A 20,059-nucleotide genomic window follows, 5' to 3' on the forward strand; every position below is an offset into this window, starting at 1 on the left:
CAATAAACTGGCTTTCAATCGAGGATAATTTTTGCAGACATTTGTGCATATTTGTTTTCTATGAAGTTGGCACACAGTAAAGTGGATCAATTTTCAAACTTCTGATAGTGGTTTGTGAACGAGTATCGGTAGTTTGTCTCATATAAAGTAGTGTGGAGCAAACTTTGGCAGTATAAAAATTTGCCATACTAGTAATTTAGAGCTTCCAAAAAACTTTTTAGCTGTACATACAAATTAAACTTGCAAAATCATTCCAGAAAACAGTTGAGCACGAAATGCTGGGTAAATGAAGAAAACCAAGGCAGAATACTGCAAATATGAATTTTATTATCAGTAAAAATGGCCAACCTTAACAACATTAGTACATCGTGGTAGTGAGCATTGTCACAACTAACACAACTACGGCTGCACATTATGAAAGCTTATAATTCACAGATTTTCCCAAGAAGATGAGCCCAATTTGTGAACCCAAATGGAAAAAAAATTGACAAAATTTTTCTTCGTAAATGTAAGACACTGGGCCATGTAGTCTATATCTAAATATATTTAATTCAGTTGTAACTACTGACAATAACTATGAAATAAATGTTTAAAATCAGCAACTTGTAAGAAGAGTCTATAAAACTGCATACAAACGTACTTTGTGTAATAAAAATCTGAACATTTACATATATACAAACATATGCACAAATTACAGTGGCCTTTCCACAAATTCATATACTCCTTTTTCATGTCATAAAAGTGGGGACACCTAACCTGAAAACTACTGGAAAGCTAAATTGAAGACACATTAACCAGAGGATCCTCTTGATCTGTTGGTTTAATTTTCTCAGCAATTTAAGCATCAGAATATCACGCTTCTAATTGAGGGCATTTTTCAAAACACCAAGAATTTGTCCAGGTATGTCAGAATGCATGCTATGGGTACAAACTTGGAAATCGAGGAGAATTTTGCAGCTCCAAGAAAATTCGAAAAGCATTTTGTAAATAACGACTACTGGTTTCGATAACTTTCATATACTGTTACCTTCTTTGGAAGGAAAAGGTGCTACTGTTTACTATACTATTGTTCAATGAGTAATTTTTTTATGAAGCCTGGCACTATAAAAGACATTATCTTGGCCAATAGGTGCATATAACTAAATTGGTGCATCAATTTCATTTAGGCAGTGAATCCTGCATTAGACAAGAATAACCAGTAACAGGAACAAAACTTGGAAGAAATACAAATCACATTCTTGCATAACATAAACACTTTGTGACTGAATAAAATTCCCAACACTTGGCTATTGCCAATGAAGTAGCTTAAATTTTTATTTTGATTGAGATTATTTCTACATATTTGACTAAAATTTAAAAAAATGATGTCTATTGTGCAGTTGGGCATAGGTATATCCAAAACTGCAAATCAAGCCGAGAAAGCTATCTCCACTTTTAATGTAAGCCAGGTTGTTCAGAATATATATTCTATGTCAAATATATACGAGTATAAAAAGCACCCAACTTAAATTCTAGGAAAAAATTTTCTGACATAGTTGGATAAAGCAGGAGTTTAGTGGAACTACAATGTCCTGGACAATGGTTAAGGTCCAGTGCTTATGACCACAATCTTTTACATGTTCTGTTATTTTTTCCCCAAGATGAACAAACACTTCTTTGCTATTCCAATGAACCATTTTCAATCTTCTTTTCCAGGTTTTCGTTTCTGTCTCATTTCACTTTTGGAAAAAAAATCTTCAATCTATTTGTATAATCACTGCTTGTGGACGTCAAAACATCTCTCTCCAAAGATAATCCTTGTTTCTTATTGTGAATAACCTTCCAGACTTTTTTTTTCTTAATCATAAATTCATCTCTTTCTTTTCTGAGCCGCTGTCCTTCGCAAGCCCTGGAAAACAACAGACACCACTTAACAACTCAAATTTGTCACATATTCTTTAAAACAGCTAGATCAATGATATCCTGCATGTATCCAAAGCTTTTATCTCTATGTCTAATTATGAAAACCACACAATAATGACAAGAACAATTGCATCAGAAATGAAAGTGGAACTTTTCACAAAATACTGATAATGTAAGCACCTGGGGTGCCCAATACTCATGCTATATGTATGTATATATATATATATATATATATATATATATATATATATATATATATGAACATTTACCCTGGGAGACCTGGTGCCGTTCTCCACCGCAGCTGTCTCTATAGCCTTGGCCAGCTGAGCACTCCTCTTCCTGGGAGAAGGGGTGGAGTCCGTGGACGGGGTGCCCTGCTCCTCCCCATCTGAGGTGTTGCCGTTAGGAAGCCTGGCTCCTCTCCGCCTACACCAACACAGAATTGGTATAGAAAATGATTTTTAAAAAAACTGATAACATACACAAACCAAGACAGGATTGTTATAAAAAATGACAAAAATCCTGTTAAAATGCACATCTTTGCTGCGCTGTGACACAGGAATACATTTAAATTGAAAACCATAAAACATGGACTTTGGAGGTAAAAAAGGGTGGGTAATGAAAGGGGTTTAAAATGATTTAATATCATGCAAGAACCTTAGTTAAGTATGTCTTTTCTGCACTGTGAGATAAAGCATGATCTGCCATAAATATCAACCAGATTTTTTTCCCCATTTTTAAAATCTTTGCAAGATTTCAAAAGAATCCGTTTTTGACTGCACATTAAAAAAGTTGTAAATCAGTTCACTTTAGGTGCTACTGCAATGTAAACTTACACGTTGCCTCTCATTGGATAGGACTTCTTGGGCATACTGGCCAGCGCCTTGGGAAGTTTCTTCTTTGGGGAAGAAGCAGAGGTGGAACCGGAGGACGGAATGTCATTATCATCATCATCAGTCTTTGCATTGCGGCTCCTATTTCAAAAGGGTAAAAAAATCAAATAATTTTTTTAAAAAGTAAAAAATTAATCAAAAGATAAACTGATCTACATCACTACACACCAACTGGGCCACTTTTTACAAAATATGTAAACTTTATAAACTTGATTTAGTGTACAGCACTGCACTTCATGTACAACATAGCATACATATAATATAATACCTGTTATATGAGTAATATAGATAACTTAACACAAACTTATAGGTATAATATATGCATTAGAAAATGTCCCAAATTCAAATTTTCTATGTCTACATATCCTGCAAATCAATAATCTTTCCCAATTCATATCTTACAAATGATAAAACCCTCAAAATGATAGTTCCTGATATCAATATTTCTTTCAAAAATGTACAGGAAGACGTGGTGTAAAAACACAGCCATATATTGTAAACTAAACTATTTAATGAAAATCGTTATTAATCCAAGTTCAGCTTTAAAGCAAAAACTTGTGTGTAAATTTTTTTTTGGAGGAAATGCAATTTCAAATTGGCAAATTCAAAATCTCAAGAGGGATCCCTTTAAAAATCAAATCAACATAATAAAAACTTCTCCGAGTGCAACCTGTTCGTACCTTTTTGCTGGGGAGCCTTTCACTGGAGAAGAATCTGCCTGACGTTTGCGTTGCGATGACCTGGTACTGTCACTAGGGGCTTTTCTTGGCGAAGACCTGGTGCTGCTGACCTCTGATGGCGACGACACTTTGCCATCAGAATTAACAGTAAAATCAGGACTCAAGTTCTTGGTTACTTTCCTGGATATACAATAAGTTATTTCACAAACACAAACATGGATATTTAATGAAATTGGTTTCACATCAAAATATATATCATATATTTTTTGTGATAGCAAGGAGATATTTCTTCAAATTTCCCAGCTACAATGCAATTTGCAAGAATCATAGCAAAAGTATATATTCTGGTAATGATCAAATGAGATCCACTTTTAGAAGCTCTATCTCAGCCATGGAAATTACTCCAGCAAGTAGAAAGTACTACAGTGTCTAGTTCTCAAGTTATTGTAGCAACATGACAATAACATAGAGATAGCGGTTTATATTTAGTACATATATATATAATAACAGTCTTTTTTTATCTTATCATATCTTCTTTCCCAAAACAAGTTCGAACAAAACCATTTGAAACCTGGTAGTATTGTAACATACCTGATATTTTTGTTAATTGCTATCTTTTTTGCTGGTTTTGGCGATGAAGCAGGTGCTCCTCTTAATCTTTTCACTGGACTAGGTGAGGAAGCAGGCGAACCACGTCGAGATGACCTAATTCCAGGGCCCTCTGACCTTGGAGATGATCTTGATGACCTTGAACTAGATGCTGGACTAGCAGGCACTTTCCGTTTAAGTTTTGCCCCTATTGGTGTCTTTTTCAAAGTTTTGTTTGGGGACTTGTTTGCATTTGTTTTTGCCGGTCTACCTCTAACGGGTGACCTGACAGTTTTTTTGTCTGGTGACAAATTCTTGGCAGGAGACGGTGCTCCCTTATTTTGAAGATTTTTATTTTTCAAGTCTGTCAGTTTTGTTTGTTTGTATTTTATACTTGTGTTCCCTTTTGTGTTGTCCATTTTCTTGACTGATTTCACAGGAGATTTAACAGGCGACTTGACTGCTGCTTTCCTGTAAGTTAAAATAACAAGTTATAATTTTTTCTTCCTTTCATTCAGATAAATACTCAATTTATTCAACAAATAACTTTTTCTCCCCCCCCTTTTCTTTTAGTTCAAACAAACAAAATCATCTAATTCTCTCTTTTTTTTCAAAATTGAGTTTTAGAGAAGGAGAGTCCATTTAACTGTCACTTCATTTACATTACAATTGCTTTCCTCACTTACTGAAAAGCCACCAAAACTAAGTTCAATTTAAAAACGAGCACCAACCTCCCTCTACTTCTTGTCCCAGTCTCCTGTGACTTTTCTTCAACATCCTCTTCTTCCTCCTCATCTTCATCCTCCTCCTCTTCCTCAACTTCCTTTTCATCCTCTTCAACCTTTTTCTTGGCCCCCTTCTTTCCACCACCTTTGCTGCTAGGTGTTTGTTTTTTGGCATTCCCTTTCTTGCTTGGTTCCTTGTTCTCCTTCACATTGGGGACAGGGGAAGCTTTACTGTCACCTTTGGCCTTTGTTTTGGCCTTCTTGTTGACCACTGGTGACTGGACTTTATTGTCCTGGGTTGTTGACAGGGCAATTGCTGGTTTCTTCTGCAATGACAGAAATATTTGAATGCAATGACCAAGAACAACTCATTGGTTTCTGCTGTGATAATAGCACGGATATTTTTTAAACATAACCAGAAGCTTCTTTTTCATTGCCTGTATCCTCCCCTGGGAGGTGAGAACTTCTACAGTCATTCTGAATATCAGCATCAAAACATATGCCATGCATATTGTGATATGCTGTAAACTAAACATATGGTGGAGGGAGGCAAATAAGAAAAAGACACAATTTGTAGCACTTATAGGACTCCTGGCAATACAGCATGGGAAATCAAAGCTGTTACAAATGAAAGTCCAAGTTTAGAATATATATGGCATGTATTGCTCAGTACACAAATAAGAAACATTTTATTATAACGATTGATCCTAATCAATATTTCTGTAAACTATATTCATCTATTTGTTTGATTCTTTGAACATGCATCAACATACACATGCATATTTGTATTTATAGATCTTTATCATCCAACACACACACACACACACACACACACACACACACACACACACACTCACAAATAAACACACACACACTATTAACTTTGAATCATAATTGCCAAAACCCTAACCTTGTTAGCTTCAGTGACCAAAAGTTCATCTGGCAGGTAAATCTTGGTGTTGTGGAAGTTCTGTCAAAGAAAAAATATTCGGATATCATAAAGGCTTAAAAAAAGAACAAATTGCACAAGTTAAATTGCAATAAAAATTAAATGAAGTATTAATTTAAGTTAACCTATAGGAATATTAGTAAGTACCAGATTAAGAAAGGAATTTGAAAATTGACTTTAAGACTACAAATTTGGGTCTACTCTAGATAATTCTAAAATAACTAGTCCTGAACAACAGAAATGAAGCAGTAAGTACCACTGACCATTTTCCTTTAAAAATGTTATAAAACAGGTAAAATACTCGTTTTAATTGAACTAACAGATTTATCTTGCATCAAAGTGGACTCAATTTTGGGTCTTAAGGTAAAGCCAATCCTCACGCTAAGTATCACTTGTGAAAATGGCTCAATGATAATAAATAATACCACAGAATCTGATACGGAATGTATCATTTTAAAACTGCAGACCTTTGAAATATTATGAACTCCTGTACAGTGATTGTTAACTTTAAAAGGACTGGATATAAAGTGTCTATCTAGAGCAATTCCATCAGAGGATTAGATGATAATTAGACAGTGAAATATTGGAGGTAAACTACAATTCAATACTGGTTGGTGATTAAAGGAAAGTAACTTTCTTCTTAAATTTTGTCTCACCTCATCTGCCTGACTAAACAGCTTCATTGGCAGAACTGGCTTGGCTGGGCCATCTTTGAACACAAAGTTGGTGGACTTGGAAATTAGGAGCCCATGGCCCAAGTCACACACTGCATACAATTTCTGTGGGATGAAATAAATTTTGAAAAATCATAATAAAATAAAAATAAATAAATAAATATCATTACTATCATCATCATCATTACCAATAAATTTTAATACAAAATAAAAGAAAACAGTAAGCTCTTTTAAAAACAAATTTAGCTCACTTTGAAACACCATGATAATTTGTAAGTCTATCAAACAATTCACGATTTTTTCACATGCTTTTGTACACCACCAGAAATTTGAAACTAGAAAAAAATCTAAAGCTATCAGTTTTTTAAAAATATATTATTTAGGGGAATTCTAAAAAATCACTTACGCAATTCATCTCTTCATTAGTGGGTCCCTGTGCATCCCTTGTCTGCTTGATCATCTCGAAGATTTTCCTGAAGAAGTTATAGCTCTGGTTCTCCGATTTAATCAGAGGTTCCATAACAAACCACAGACATCTGAAATGGCATGTAACAAGGCTTATTCAGTAGTTTCATGACAGACCACATACATCTAAATGGTACATAACTATTAGACTTGTTCAATAGCTAATAGCTTACAAACTGACATCCTGTACACTGTGCATGTGTAAACATGCACATGCGCCCAAACACAAACAGAAGCAGGATCACTTCTAGCAGAAATTCATAATTTGTACACAAACCAACCCACTCTCTCTCACATGCATGCACACACACATAGGCACACACACAGACACACACACACACACACACACACACTCAGAGTACTATTAGTCTACTTACTCCCTGATGTTAATGAGAGCTGGTACATTTTTGTAAGTTGTCAAATCTGGGTCATGAGCTAGCAGGTGTATGGTATAAGGTAAGACATACTCTGGCAAGAGGGAGAACAGCTTGTCTGAAACAAAAATTAACAAATTTTATTACAGGTAAAACGGGCTCAATGATAAAAATATACCCACAAGATTTAAATAATTTTATTTCATCTTTCACTTTCCATTACTATTTACTTTCTCATTTTGCAATGACCTTTCAGATATTAAAGTAAAAATGAAAAACTCCTTTGTAACTTTGCTGTCACTTAGTATTAAGTGCTTTATCTTCAAAAAGTATATTTTTAAAATCTCCCTTTTTTCAAATAGTGAAGATATGAAGACCCCTAACTCTCAACCAGAAAAAAAATAAATAAAAAGATTTCCCAACTAAGTCAGAGAAGCATCTGTTTATACTCACTTGCGGCTGCCGAGTGCTGCTTTATATATTCCCTCCTCTTCTGTATGTTTAGAGAGATGTATTGTTTTACTGCCTGTTTTCTCTCCTTGAATGGGTCATTGGCTGCCAGGGAGAAGATGCTCATGTAGCGAAGTGGAAGTTTCATGGAAAACAGACCTTTGTGCAATTTCTGGGCGAACCTCGCTCGAACTTCAAAGCAACTATCCTGATGGTAAAATATAGGAGAAAAATGTGGAGTTTTGTAACAAAGAGCACACCCTCATGAAACAGTCTTGAAATTTAAATATAGTTATAATAATATCAACAACAACAATAACGATAATAAGAGATTATCCACTTTACAGGTTTTAAAGGAAGCAAGACAACAAACTTGTGAGAGCATTATACTTCCATTTCTATGAAATTATTTAGTTCTTGCACCATAACAGAATCAGGAAAAAATAATGTGACCATTGTGTACAATGATTTTCTTTGGAAAGCATTTGTGGCTTCATGGCCAATTAATTTGGCCAATTTTGCTTAGTCTACTGAATTAGAACAACCTAAACGAATACTTACATTTATAAGCAAAGCTAAAGCTTGGAACTGTTCATGAGTGATTAGCTCTGCGAAAACATTCTCTTGGGCCAGCTTCAGCATGCAGCATCCTGCCGCTAGACGTAACCGACTGGTCTCTGGTTTGCTACAAAAATCATGTGAAGTGATCAATTACACCTCAGCATAAAATCTAAGAACAGTCATTTTTCAGAATATAGTGCTGTAATATTTAAGAATTTTAAATCTTTTTAGAGCATATACTGATAACTGTAAAGTGACGGGACATATAATTTGCCACACAAGAAATCCTTATCATCAACCTTGGCTCATGTAAGAATACGTCCACCTTGAGTAATCATTTCTTCAGTGATTATCTTTCGATGATTTAAACCTTTATAATGGCTACAGAGTTCTATTTGAACTTTTATTGACTCGTTTCTCATTCAGAATCCTGCATTACATGCTTGACAGTGTGCAATCCTGCTCTGTCATTGTATACACTGTTCAATGTTCAAGGCTACTTACTTGATATTTCCCCTCTCCATGAGATCTCCGTCATGTATGATACAGGTGTGTAATAACCTGAGTGTAGACTGGCCCAGGTTGTTCATATTGGTCTTTAACCCAAGCAGCCACCGGCAGATCAGCTTCATGCCATGGATCTGAAATAACAGTGAATAGAGTTGAAGTCATTTCATCGCGTGTGTGCAGCATGACACAAATAGTTTAGACATATTTTAATTGACTTTGCATTGTCTGAAAATGGAAGTGGCAGACTCCTACAAATTCCACCTACTGCTCCACCTAAAACTAATCAAGTGGTAGCTATATTCAGTCACTTCTGTCTCTGCATATAAAAAAGTACAAGCCACAAGTCAAGCTATATGTGACTGCAACACAGTGAAAAGAAATTTTTTATCAAAAGTTATCTCTCAACTTGCTTTCCCTAATGGTGTAGACATTTTTGAATGCGTTTATTACTCCAAAAATTTCAAACATGCCCACCTTAGCTTGTGTTTCCTCTGACACCATATGATCACCATACCAACTTTCTGAGCTTGACTTTGGTTTACTCTAAAATAAAAGGTAAAATAAAATAAAATAAACATTAATAACAGTCAAATACATAGACCAAACAAAATAAAACTAACGTACAACAATTACACATTTTCAAATCCCACCATGTAGCCTCTATCAAATACTTTGCCCTATGAAGAAAACAATTATGAAGCACATATTACTCTGAGCATCGACTCCGTTTTACAGAATTATCATCAAACATCTAAGGCTAATTCAAACTGTATTAGTCACAAAATACACAGCTTAGCATCCCCAGTCTCCTGTCTTACCCTGTCCTGCATCAGTAAGTCTTTGACAATAAATTTGGATACGATGCTCCTCAGGTCTCCTGCGACGTGCTGCGGGCAGTAGAACGCTATATGACCTATGGCAACTAATGCTGTCAGGAAGTTCACCGATTCATGATTCAGAGATTTCTTCAGGTGCTGGATAGAAAGTTCGAGTTGAGAATTTTTTACATATAAACCTGTATCTTTGTATCTTTGTCATTCGCAAGGAGTTGAAAGCAAGCATCTTGTCTTAGAAAACAATTAACACATACTTTTGACTAAAAGAAAATGAGAAATATGTCGCACCCCACCCCTTAAAAAATCCTTGGCAGATTATGAGTACAACAGTGTGACCCCTTTCTCACCTCCATCATCTGAGCATAAATCACTTCTTTGTTTGAGCATAATACTGCTATCCCTTTGACAGCATGCTTGGCCTGCTTTGGGGACCCGATCTTCACCATGCTTGTCAACACAGGCAGCAAGCTCCTGAAATTTATAAAATGTGAAATTGGGTCTACTTCTGGGAGTCATGTCACTGAACTCCTTTTGTCCCACCAAAAAAAGGCATTTTGTCCTGTAATCTTTTAGGCCAGGCCCGTAGCCAGGGGGGGGTTCGGGGGGTTCGAAAGAACCGCCCCTTTTGCTGGAAAAAGGTCCACTTTGGGTAAAATTTGATGAAGGTACATGGGAAAAGGTTTATGGGAAAAGGTCCACTTTTTCAGAAAAAGAACCCCCCTTTTGAAATTGCTGGCTACGGGCCTGTAGGCACCGTGTGCCTTTTCTTCAGTAGGCATGAATTCATCTATATTCTGATGAAGTATTATTTTCGGACATAAAAAACACTTAAAAATAAAATACTTACGAATATATGTTTGGGAACTTTTCTTGCAATGCATAACCGGTGTTGCAAAATATCTGGAGGGTAAGGTCGGCTGAAAATTTAAAAAGAAAATGCTTAAATTTCATGTCAGATATTAAAGTCTTAATTTTTAACACATTCAAATATCCACTGACAGTTAAAATAAATGTATCACTCTCCTGTGGTTTTGTATTATACTGTAACATAACTGTTTAACACCACAGAAATAAATAAATAAAAAGAGAGGGAAAATAAGAATAATAAATATTCAGTTACAGTTGTTTTCCTATAATACATGCTGCTTCCTATAAAACATGCTGCATATTAGTAAGCTAAATAATGGTAAGTATACTCACAGACTCCCTCATCCTCATGTTTTAGTAGAGCTATCAAATGTGTAAAAGTGGCTTCTGTCTGGTAAGCTCCAGGGTACACATATGACAGTGTCTGGAATAACAAACCATGCTGTTTATGGACTTACAAAAATATGTTGGGATAACAATTTTATCATGACTATCAACTGACTAAAAAAGCAAGCCAAAATTATTTCAGATTTAGATACACACATGCAAAAGGCACTGGCAAAAAGGGGATGTATAGTAAAATAATGGTAAAAGGGTCAATTCAAATATGACTTCAACCCAATTTTACACTGAGATTCCTTTCAAAAGCCCTAGACAGAAATCAGCATTTGCTATTTCATTTTTCCCAGCATAATTTTTGTGGAATATTTATCTTGAGGCAATGCACTTCAAAAACACATTGTAAACAACTAAATTATTTTTCACCTGTGCAGTAAAACCACCTGCATTAACCTCAACTCACATATAACAGCTTCATCCCTGCCAGTGATGCCGACTTGATTTCATCATTCATCTCGCCCAGCCCCCTGATGGCTTCGTCCACCAGGGTCATGAGGTGGGAGATGGCTTCCTGGTCTATGAGGACAGGCGCTATTCTCTCCAGCAGCACCTTTACTGTGCCGTAGATACCCTGCTGTGCCGCGGGGACCTGGCCCTGACCTCCAATCTTCTTCAAGATTTCTTTCTGTTGTAAAAGACGGGGGTTAAGAGAGGCATTTTAATGAAGGCATGTCTATTTCATTCCAGTACATCTTAATAAAAATTCATTTAAAAATTAATAAGTTAAATTCTAAAAAATCAATGATAAATTTTTTAAACAGCTACTGTAAATTTGAAAGAGGTACTAGATTATAGAATTTATCATAGTATTATATCTTTCTGAAACTAAAAAAGACCCGTTTTACAAACAACTTAATAAAAAGAAAAAAAATTAAAGAAAAAAATTTTAAAAATCAGCATCCAACTTTTTGTGACACAGCCTTTAGGCAATTATTAAGAATTATCAGGACATAATATCCATGACAGTAAACTGACCACATGTTCCTCTGCCATCTTGCATGGGCAGCCAGGAGAGACCAAGTCCTGTAAGTGGGTCCTGATCCTCTTGTCATCCCTCAGAATTTGGTTAAATTTTTTTACATGTTCCAGGGCTTTGTTGCTGTCAGGAAGATTTCCTGAAAAATAACATAGTGTAACTTTTTAAAGAATCCCAGAGAAAATGTTTTTGAAAAATTTCAATTTTTTGTTTATTTCTGTAAAGGTGGCTGGGGTGTATTAATACATGTGATGTCAAATTACAAAATAAAGTAAAAATTTGCCTAATGAAGGTTATATAATGTGTCCACTGACATATTGCTTAAACATTTTTGTTGAAAATTTTGAACTAATGTTTCTGGATATGACATTTCTGAATATTAATATTTTTATATCAAGGCCTTACACTCCTTTTGTACTTTTGATATTAATATTCTACTTACTTGATAGAAAATAAACCTTGGACATCATGAGGCTGACACTGTCTGCTGTCTGCAGATCTCTACTGTGTAAGTCTAACAAGCCGCGGACATGACACCTCAAACTGTACTGCATCTTCAACAGCTCATTTAGTGCTCTGGAAAAGTTGACAAGTGGATTAAATCTGTAATCCCTCTGTAATACAGAAACCTTGGAAATTTCCCCCAACATCTAACATACTTTACAATGACTTAAGAAAATGACTTTTTTCTTCCTTTTTTTTTTATTGTTCAATTTCGTCAATGCTGGAGTTAGCCCAGACTTGATAATTTGAAGTGAAAGTACTGAAAAAAAATTCTGCAAAATTTTTACTGAAAATAATTTTGGATAAACCCCCCAATGAAAAATGCACAAACAGAGGTAAAAATATCAATACCATCAATATTTCATAAGTTAACTGGGAGTAAATCCTTAAAGAATTTTGCACTTTTTCTGTTTGGTAATTATCTTTATCTTAACTGCATATAATCTAATGTCAGCACTAAAAATGACTTCATAATCGTTATCATATCTATATATTGTCCATATCTGGCATTCTTCACTCACTTAATGGCACTTTGGTCTAGAGTTGCATACAAGTAATAAAGTCGCTTCATGCGTTCCTTCACATCCAGCATGTATGGCACAAGGCATGTGTTGAAGATTCTCTCCACAACAAGTCTTGGAAAAGAAACAATAAAATATATTTAGAGTGACTCCAAATACAGGAGAGTAAAAGCCACGTGCACTGGTAGAAAATACACACTAAAACTACAACTTAACTGTTATCAACTCCAACTCCTTAATAAGGCTACCATCTCTATTACAATTCATACCTAGCTCATAACTTCCGACAATTACAGAACTGCAGATAAATAAATTATCATGTATTTTGAAGATGGATTAAATTTAAGTTAACCTGATAGCCCTTGGAAATGTCAGAAAAGTGGAGAATTATATTTCCCAATTATTTAATTCATCAGTGTTACCCCCACTCTTACCTGTCTTCTATATTGGTCTGGTAGTACCCATTGATCACTCTGTCCTTCATCCAGTCCACCCTCTTACGCAGCTCCTTGTTTTCTTCAGTGTCTTCAGACTTGGACATTACCTTCTTAAACAGGTGCCCCAGCCCCAACAGTGCCTCACGGCGCACCTTGAACTACAAGTCAAACCAAATGCATTTTATGAAACAGCTATTCATGGGTGAGAACTTTATAACAAAAGTCATACAGCTCATTTCCTGGGTGTTGCATTCAGCCATAAAAAATCAGAAAAATCCCTACTCGGACTATCAAGAACCTCCTTCACAGTGAATTGAAAAACCTTTTTACCATTAGAAAACATTAATATTTGGCTTGGTAAAGACGTACAATGCTCTGCATATAACAAAGTAAAAGTTCTTTAATGAAATTGTTTTCATAAAAATGCCTAATGTTTTTTAACTCAGGCGGTTAGTAACAATTATAAACGCTAAACCTACTTGTGTTGTTCAGTATTCAATATGTGTTCTGAATATAATCAAAATTACTAGAAAAGATTATTTGAAATTGAATGTTAAGAGAATGATACGATTTTAAAAGAGCAGTATTTAAGTTTATTTATTTATTGGAGAAAAAGATATTCATTTATTCGAAAGAGGTCTTCAGTCTGATAAAATGAACATGTTTCTCTTACTTTCTTGTCCAGTGTTCTCTCCTTGACAAAACCCAGCAGTTCATCATTGATACCAGGCAAGTCTTTCTTGGCTGCGGCAATGATGGACTGGACGACATCATAGCGGATATTCTCCTCCTGGTCATGTTGACGCTGCTTCAAGTTTTCTACAATAAAGTGAGAAAGAATTAAGCACTGTTAACTTCAAAGACATGTATTCTCCAGGTTCTTTTTATTTTGAAAGGCAGTAAAGAAGTGGATATATACATTCTTCATGCTGTCACCTATTCAATTCCCAACATTAAGTTAATAAAGATTTGAACATCACGTTATTGACCATGAAAATGGCAGTAAGGTTACATGACCTGTCAGACCTGAAGATCACATTACCTGACATGAAACAGGTGGACCTGAAGGTCACATTACATGCCATAAAATATGTGGGAAGGTTAAATTACCTGTCATGTCTCCCCTCAGAGCTGGGTGGTTAATCAAGAACTGCTGGCTGTACTGCACACATATGGTCCTCACTGACGCACTGATATCATTAAATCTAAATGTGGAAAAAAAAACAAAATACTTGACAAATCTAAATGTGGATAAAACAAAATACTTGAAATATTTAAAACTGCCTAAAAAACTATAATCATTTTGATCATATGTAAATGTGATTTATTTAGATAAACTGGTAGTCATCCTGAATTAAAAACATTCATGATATGGAGATATAACCTGTTGTGAGAGACTGTAATAGGGAAATATACCTGAACAGTTATTAAGCCAAACATATTTGCTTCAATATATAAAATAATGAAAAACACATTTCAAAATATTTCTTAGCAACATTCAATAAATAGACAAGAAATTTGTCATATAATTGTATACTTTTGCATATTATGTACATATTATTTTGCTCAGCATAGATGTGACTACATAAGGTGTCACAGCAACCTTGCACATGGACAAGAAGTTTGCAAAGGGGCAAGAAACTTGGGCCATTTGTAAGCTACAAATTGCTTTATTTAGTGCACAGACATGACAGGCTACATATAATGCAATAAAATTTTACAGATGAATAAGAATTTACAAAAACCATATCTATACAATGTTTTATCATGATTAGACACTAAACAAGGGAATGAATGACACAAAAGAGAGATCGTACCTCCCTAGAAAGCACAGCCACAGTGGCTTGTTTTGAACAGCAAGGTCCGAGTCTGTGTCTGAAAACATACGTGCCAACAACTTGGTGACTGCCTTTCTTTCACCCTCATCATTACTCTGAAAGATAGAAAATAATTACAACATAAACAGTCTGTGTCACCATTGCAAAGGTTACTTGAACTAGTGGGCCTGATAAAGTGTTTGGCCCATATCAAAATTAGTGGCAAGATGAAATCTACAGATTATGGAAAATAATCAAAACCACCTTACAATTAATAAATAAGACTAGTTACTTTGAAATTTTTCATTTTACTTAAACTAGGCAGAGTTTCAAAAAAGAAATATTGCACAAAAATTAGTTAGATCTTTCAGATAAAAAAATCTGGCCTTCTTCAAGTCCACATAAATGAAGTAATGGTCTGAAACACTAACCGCAGATTTCTTGTTATAAAAGTGTTACACAGTCTGATCAATTGCAAGCCCAATGTTATCCACGTGGTATTTAAAATGGTTAAAGATTTCAATTTTTTTCTCATTTTTCTACTAAGCCAGTGGTTTTTGTTCTTTCTTTTTATTTTTCCATAATCACCCTGCCAATCCTACCTTAAGTTTGAACTCCAACTGTGGTAACACTGCTAAAAGAATACTGGGGGATATCATGTTGAGTTCATAGATCAGCTTAAAGATGTGATCTGATACTTCACTCTCCGAGGTCTTGCCCAGCATTAAAGCATTGTTGAAAAACTGAAATGTGGTGCAAGCACAGTTGCTGAGTATTAATTTTTAAGTTCACACATAGCATGAAGAACTTTCTAGTACCAAATGCAAAAGTGATTATGTACACCAGGTGTAAATATTTTTTAAAATTGCTAAGTCATTGCTTACAAACATACAGGTGTGTTTGCAAAAAACAAAAAAGGGATAACCCAACAAACAGCACTTTTTTTTTCAAAAATAATGTTAACATTGTAATATGCAACTGTTAAAATAAAAAGACTTCTATAACTTACAGTTTGAATGTAGGGTTCAATGGCATTTGATGTGCGTTTGATCAAGTCTTTAGCTAAGTCATATGCTTGGCGGTTCTGACTCTGGAAAGTTATACAAACAATGACATAAAAACTCAGTAAGGAAGTTGTTATTTACACAGCAGTAACTATCAAAATAAGAACAAAATGTAATTTACTATTTTTAGTCCAGCTACATTTAGGTTTCCATTGCTTATTTCGTACCACATGAGCAATTTTCTGCCTAAAATCACATGACACTAAATATGGGACCATGGTGTAATGTTAATAATTTGTACAGTAAACAAGAACAAAACTGCAGCAAAACTTGGGATCAATGGTTGTCTGCTAAACAATAATAAGATCTTCTGTGCAAACCTGATGTTCAAGATGAGCTGTGACTTTACTGAATGAAGCTTTAGTGCTTTACTTATTTTGCTGGTACATGGCATATTGTGCTTCTTTTGAACATAATATAATATAATATACCAAAAGGAGCATATTTATATAAAATTATTCTAACTTCCAAGATATCAATAATGATACATGATAATAGTCTTTTACAACAAGTTGATAAGGGCAAAGCTATTTCAAGAGATAAACTGTAAAAAGCAAAAACATAGTCCTACTACATTCTCAGCCGGAACCCAAAAGCTTTAAAAAATCAAATAACTTTAATTTACCTTCCAAGGCTCAATGATGTTAACTAAAATGATGTCCAGAAGTTTTTGGGACACACTGTCCGCCTCGGCTATGAGTGGACACATCATGTCCAACATAAAGTTTTTCACTTTGGCCGTGTGCTTGTCACTAAAATAGTAATGAAAAATATACAGACAATCAGTACTTGCTGATGACTGTGATAAAATAATTGAATTTTTTTCACAAAACCGGACTGAAATTCTTAAGCTTTTTGATTCAAACAAAATTATTTATAGTCAGTCCAATGATTTATTTTGAATATTTTTCATAAATAAACACACTTATATCCTGAATATGGTCAACAACTTTCCCTTACTTGATTATGTCAAACATCAGTTTGAAGAGACTGCAGAAAATTTCCTGGTTGTCCTCCAGTTCAATGCAGATATTGAATGACTTAACCCAGGCAAGGTTCTGAAAAGACGTCATTTCATAAGGTTTGAAACAAAAAAATTTAGAATGAAAAAATGAAGAATTCCATAATTTGATTTAACCATAAGGAAAGATTAAGGACCCTATTAATGTTTGATTATATACATTTGATTAGTACAGAACAGCACACAGGATATCACAATCAAATGATCAAAAGTCTGACATATGACACACATTTCTTTTCTTCTAGGCGCTCTCACCCAAGTTAATGATAAATGCTAAAGCAGGAGAGTGAACCTTACATAAGTGTCAGAATTCCCTCCTATAAACAAATACCACAAAAAGGCCTTAGAACTCTGCAACATATCACTTTTAATTATTTGGCAGAGAAATGAATGAAAAGCCTTTAATTCATACCTCTAGCAGGTAAAAATATCTCTTGAACTGTGGTGCTTCTGGGTCATCCAGTCCCCTTAGCTGCTTGATCAGGAACAAGAAAATTTCCTGGAAGACAAAAGTTTCTTAAGATCATTGAGGGGTGGGGTGGGGGTATAAATGCAACACCCAAAATATCTAGATAAATCAGAAAGTCTTTTTATCTCTACACGATTTATCTCAAATATATATCTGAATAATCCTAAACAAACAAATCAATTCTTTCAACCTTTAACTGATCCTGATTGGTGTACGGTGCCTCTGGAGCAAAAATTCTGAACACGTCCGCAATGCAGCAGGCCACAAGCAGGCGCACATCCTTGCTGCTGTGATCTATGAAGAACTCCGAGGCAAGGTGGAGGGCCAATTCCGTGTACTTCTCATTATCATCCTGTCCCATGTCCTGAAAGGCCCTAGCCAATGCCTGGAATTACAACAAAGCCATAAGAAATGGTAGGAACTCTGCCTTAGTATCATTTAAAGAAAATGTCATATGAAGTGACCAAAGAGTTAACAAGGACAAAAAGATCAACACAAAACAACCCAATGACTGTAATCAGAAATGAGAACACAATGTTTACATGAAAAAAATATATATGTATATTTCTCCACTAAAATGTTTTCAAAATTTCACATACATCCTTATATTTTCAAAATTTATTATTCAACAAGGAGAAAAAATTAACAATAACTTCCATCCATGCCATGTTACAATCAGCCCAAAAATGAATCATACAGACTCCAAATGACCACAACTGACCTTCAGTCTCTTGACCAGTTCTTCCTTGTTCATGTCTCCAGAGACTTCCTTGCACCCTGCAGGGTACACCAGCTTGGCTCCCTTGGATGCAGCTTTAGGCATCTTGGGGGCCACAGTCAACACCCTGAGAATCAAGAGGCAGATAAAAACTTCAAATATGAAAATATACCATTTGTTGTTGATATGATCTTAATATCATCTACTGATTCAAATCAACATTTAAATTACTATCTGGAAGTGCACTCTAACATAAAAAGACGAAATTAAAGCAAAGATGTATGTCAAACTGAACTGCAGCATTAAAAACACACAATCAACTTATCAAGTATGAACAGATCTACATATTTCAAGCAAACTGAAAAGATAATTTTGAATGTGATCAAGCTGATTTCTTTTTTCCAATCAAAGCCACATACTTATTAACCTCAAACTTCTAAAACATTTTCTTTTGGTCAAATAACTGGGTTGTGCCAACCAAATCCAAATCTGAATTATGTACATCAATGATAAACTTGTTGAAGCAAAGAAAAGTCCTTGCATTTTCCTGAGTCACAGTGCATTCTAAAGTAAGTATCAAGTGTGTGCTTAGCCTATATTTTCTCAATTTAAAATACCTGTATCAAATACACGTACTGGGAAACTAAAAACATGTCTGTAACACCAAGTTATCAGCTCTTGCAAATGGAACACAATCAACTTGGACAGAATAATGCTGTCTCACCTTTATTTCAAGGCATTTCTGAGTGTTTGAAATCTTGCTACAAATTTATAATAATGTGACCAAGCTATTTTTAATAAAAAGACTGCAGTTTGACTTCATAATCAATCAATGCCACCTATTTCAACAAAGCCCTTCAATGACAATATCATTCAATCGATCCACTATTTGACAGCAAGCACTAACTTCCTGGCAATATGAATACGACCAAATCAAATATTATAGCTCCTCAAAGTGATTCTACCATGATCATCCCTGTAATTCCAATGAGACCAAAATGAAAAATTTGATATGCAAAGCCAGCCTGCAGTACTTTATTTGTGAAGTCAGGCGCCCAAAACGGTGCTTTGCTCCGAAATATTACACTCAACATAAGAATAGTCTCACATGGTTAACATACACTACCTATCAAACCAACAGACACAAATGAGGAGCAATCGGTGTAAAAACCACAGCAATTTTGTTTGTTGGGTCTGCCGCAATCACCATGCAAAATGGGAAGTTTCATTTCACGGCCATCTTGGATGTCTCACATGCAGCCGACTACCGCTTACCTTGAAACACTTGTATCAAGTGAAGTACAGTGTATTGCGCACTTTTACTCCCCTGAGCTCTAGCAGGTCGGTTGATTATGTTAACAGAATAATGCGATTATTTTTTAAAGGTACCTATGTTGAAAGATCTTCAGTAATTAATGTCAATAAAACAATCTTTGAATCAAAATGGCGCCAAACCTATTGGGCTCCAAGTGATTGACGTTTGCAAACTTGCACGCTATTGGTCAAATATCTAGAAAGATATTCTTAAAATAATTGCCATTCTCGACTGAATTTTAATTTAGGTAAATGCGTTTCTTTATAATACATATCTTTTTCAGTGTCGTACATGATATGTTTATATAAGGTGCTATTTAAAGAATCTATTTCATAAAAAGTAGA

General features: G+C 35.0%; 1 protein-coding gene across 3 annotated transcripts; it reads right to left on the bottom strand.

Annotated features, from left to right (window-relative positions):
* Positions 1 to 307: 307 nt before the first annotated feature.
* On the bottom strand, positions 308 to 19,887 carry LOC106170331 (sister chromatid cohesion protein PDS5 homolog A). 3 transcript variants are annotated; one of them, XM_013550172.2, is made up of 34 exons: positions 19,676 to 19,887; positions 18,404 to 18,527; positions 17,873 to 18,067; positions 17,626 to 17,712; positions 17,153 to 17,250; positions 16,818 to 16,944; positions 16,138 to 16,218; positions 15,731 to 15,871; positions 15,129 to 15,244; positions 14,422 to 14,516; positions 13,985 to 14,130; positions 13,309 to 13,469; positions 12,875 to 12,988; positions 12,292 to 12,425; positions 11,849 to 11,988; positions 11,277 to 11,498; positions 10,808 to 10,898; positions 10,455 to 10,524; positions 9,955 to 10,078; positions 9,590 to 9,745; positions 9,246 to 9,314; positions 8,766 to 8,902; positions 8,262 to 8,385; positions 7,704 to 7,908; positions 7,254 to 7,368; positions 6,818 to 6,947; positions 6,394 to 6,516; positions 5,699 to 5,758; positions 4,795 to 5,114; positions 4,067 to 4,534; positions 3,476 to 3,655; positions 2,739 to 2,876; positions 2,172 to 2,328; positions 308 to 1,888 (listed from the first exon to the last, which is right to left on the bottom strand). In XM_013550172.2, exons 2-34 carry the CDS (start codon positions 18,503 to 18,505, stop codon positions 1,850 to 1,852), a joined length of 4,665 nt encoding a protein of 1,554 aa, XP_013405626.2. In that variant the 5' UTR covers positions 18,506 to 18,527; positions 19,676 to 19,887; the 3' UTR covers positions 308 to 1,849. The 3 variants fall into 3 exon arrangements, with proteins under 3 accessions (XP_013405626.2, XP_086864808.1, XP_013405627.2); XM_087008682.1 differs by having other exon boundaries at positions 18,404 to 18,524; positions 19,674 to 19,887; XM_013550173.2 differs by having other exon boundaries at positions 19,527 to 19,887.
* Positions 19,888 to 20,059: the final 172 nt, after the last annotated feature.

The sequence above is a fragment of the Lingula anatina genome, chromosome 3 (genome assembly GCF_051362555.1).
Source record: "Lingula anatina isolate TDL-2025a chromosome 3, LinAna3.0, whole genome shotgun sequence".
Lineage (NCBI taxonomy): Eukaryota > Metazoa > Brachiopoda > Lingulata > Lingulida > Lingulidae > Lingula > Lingula anatina.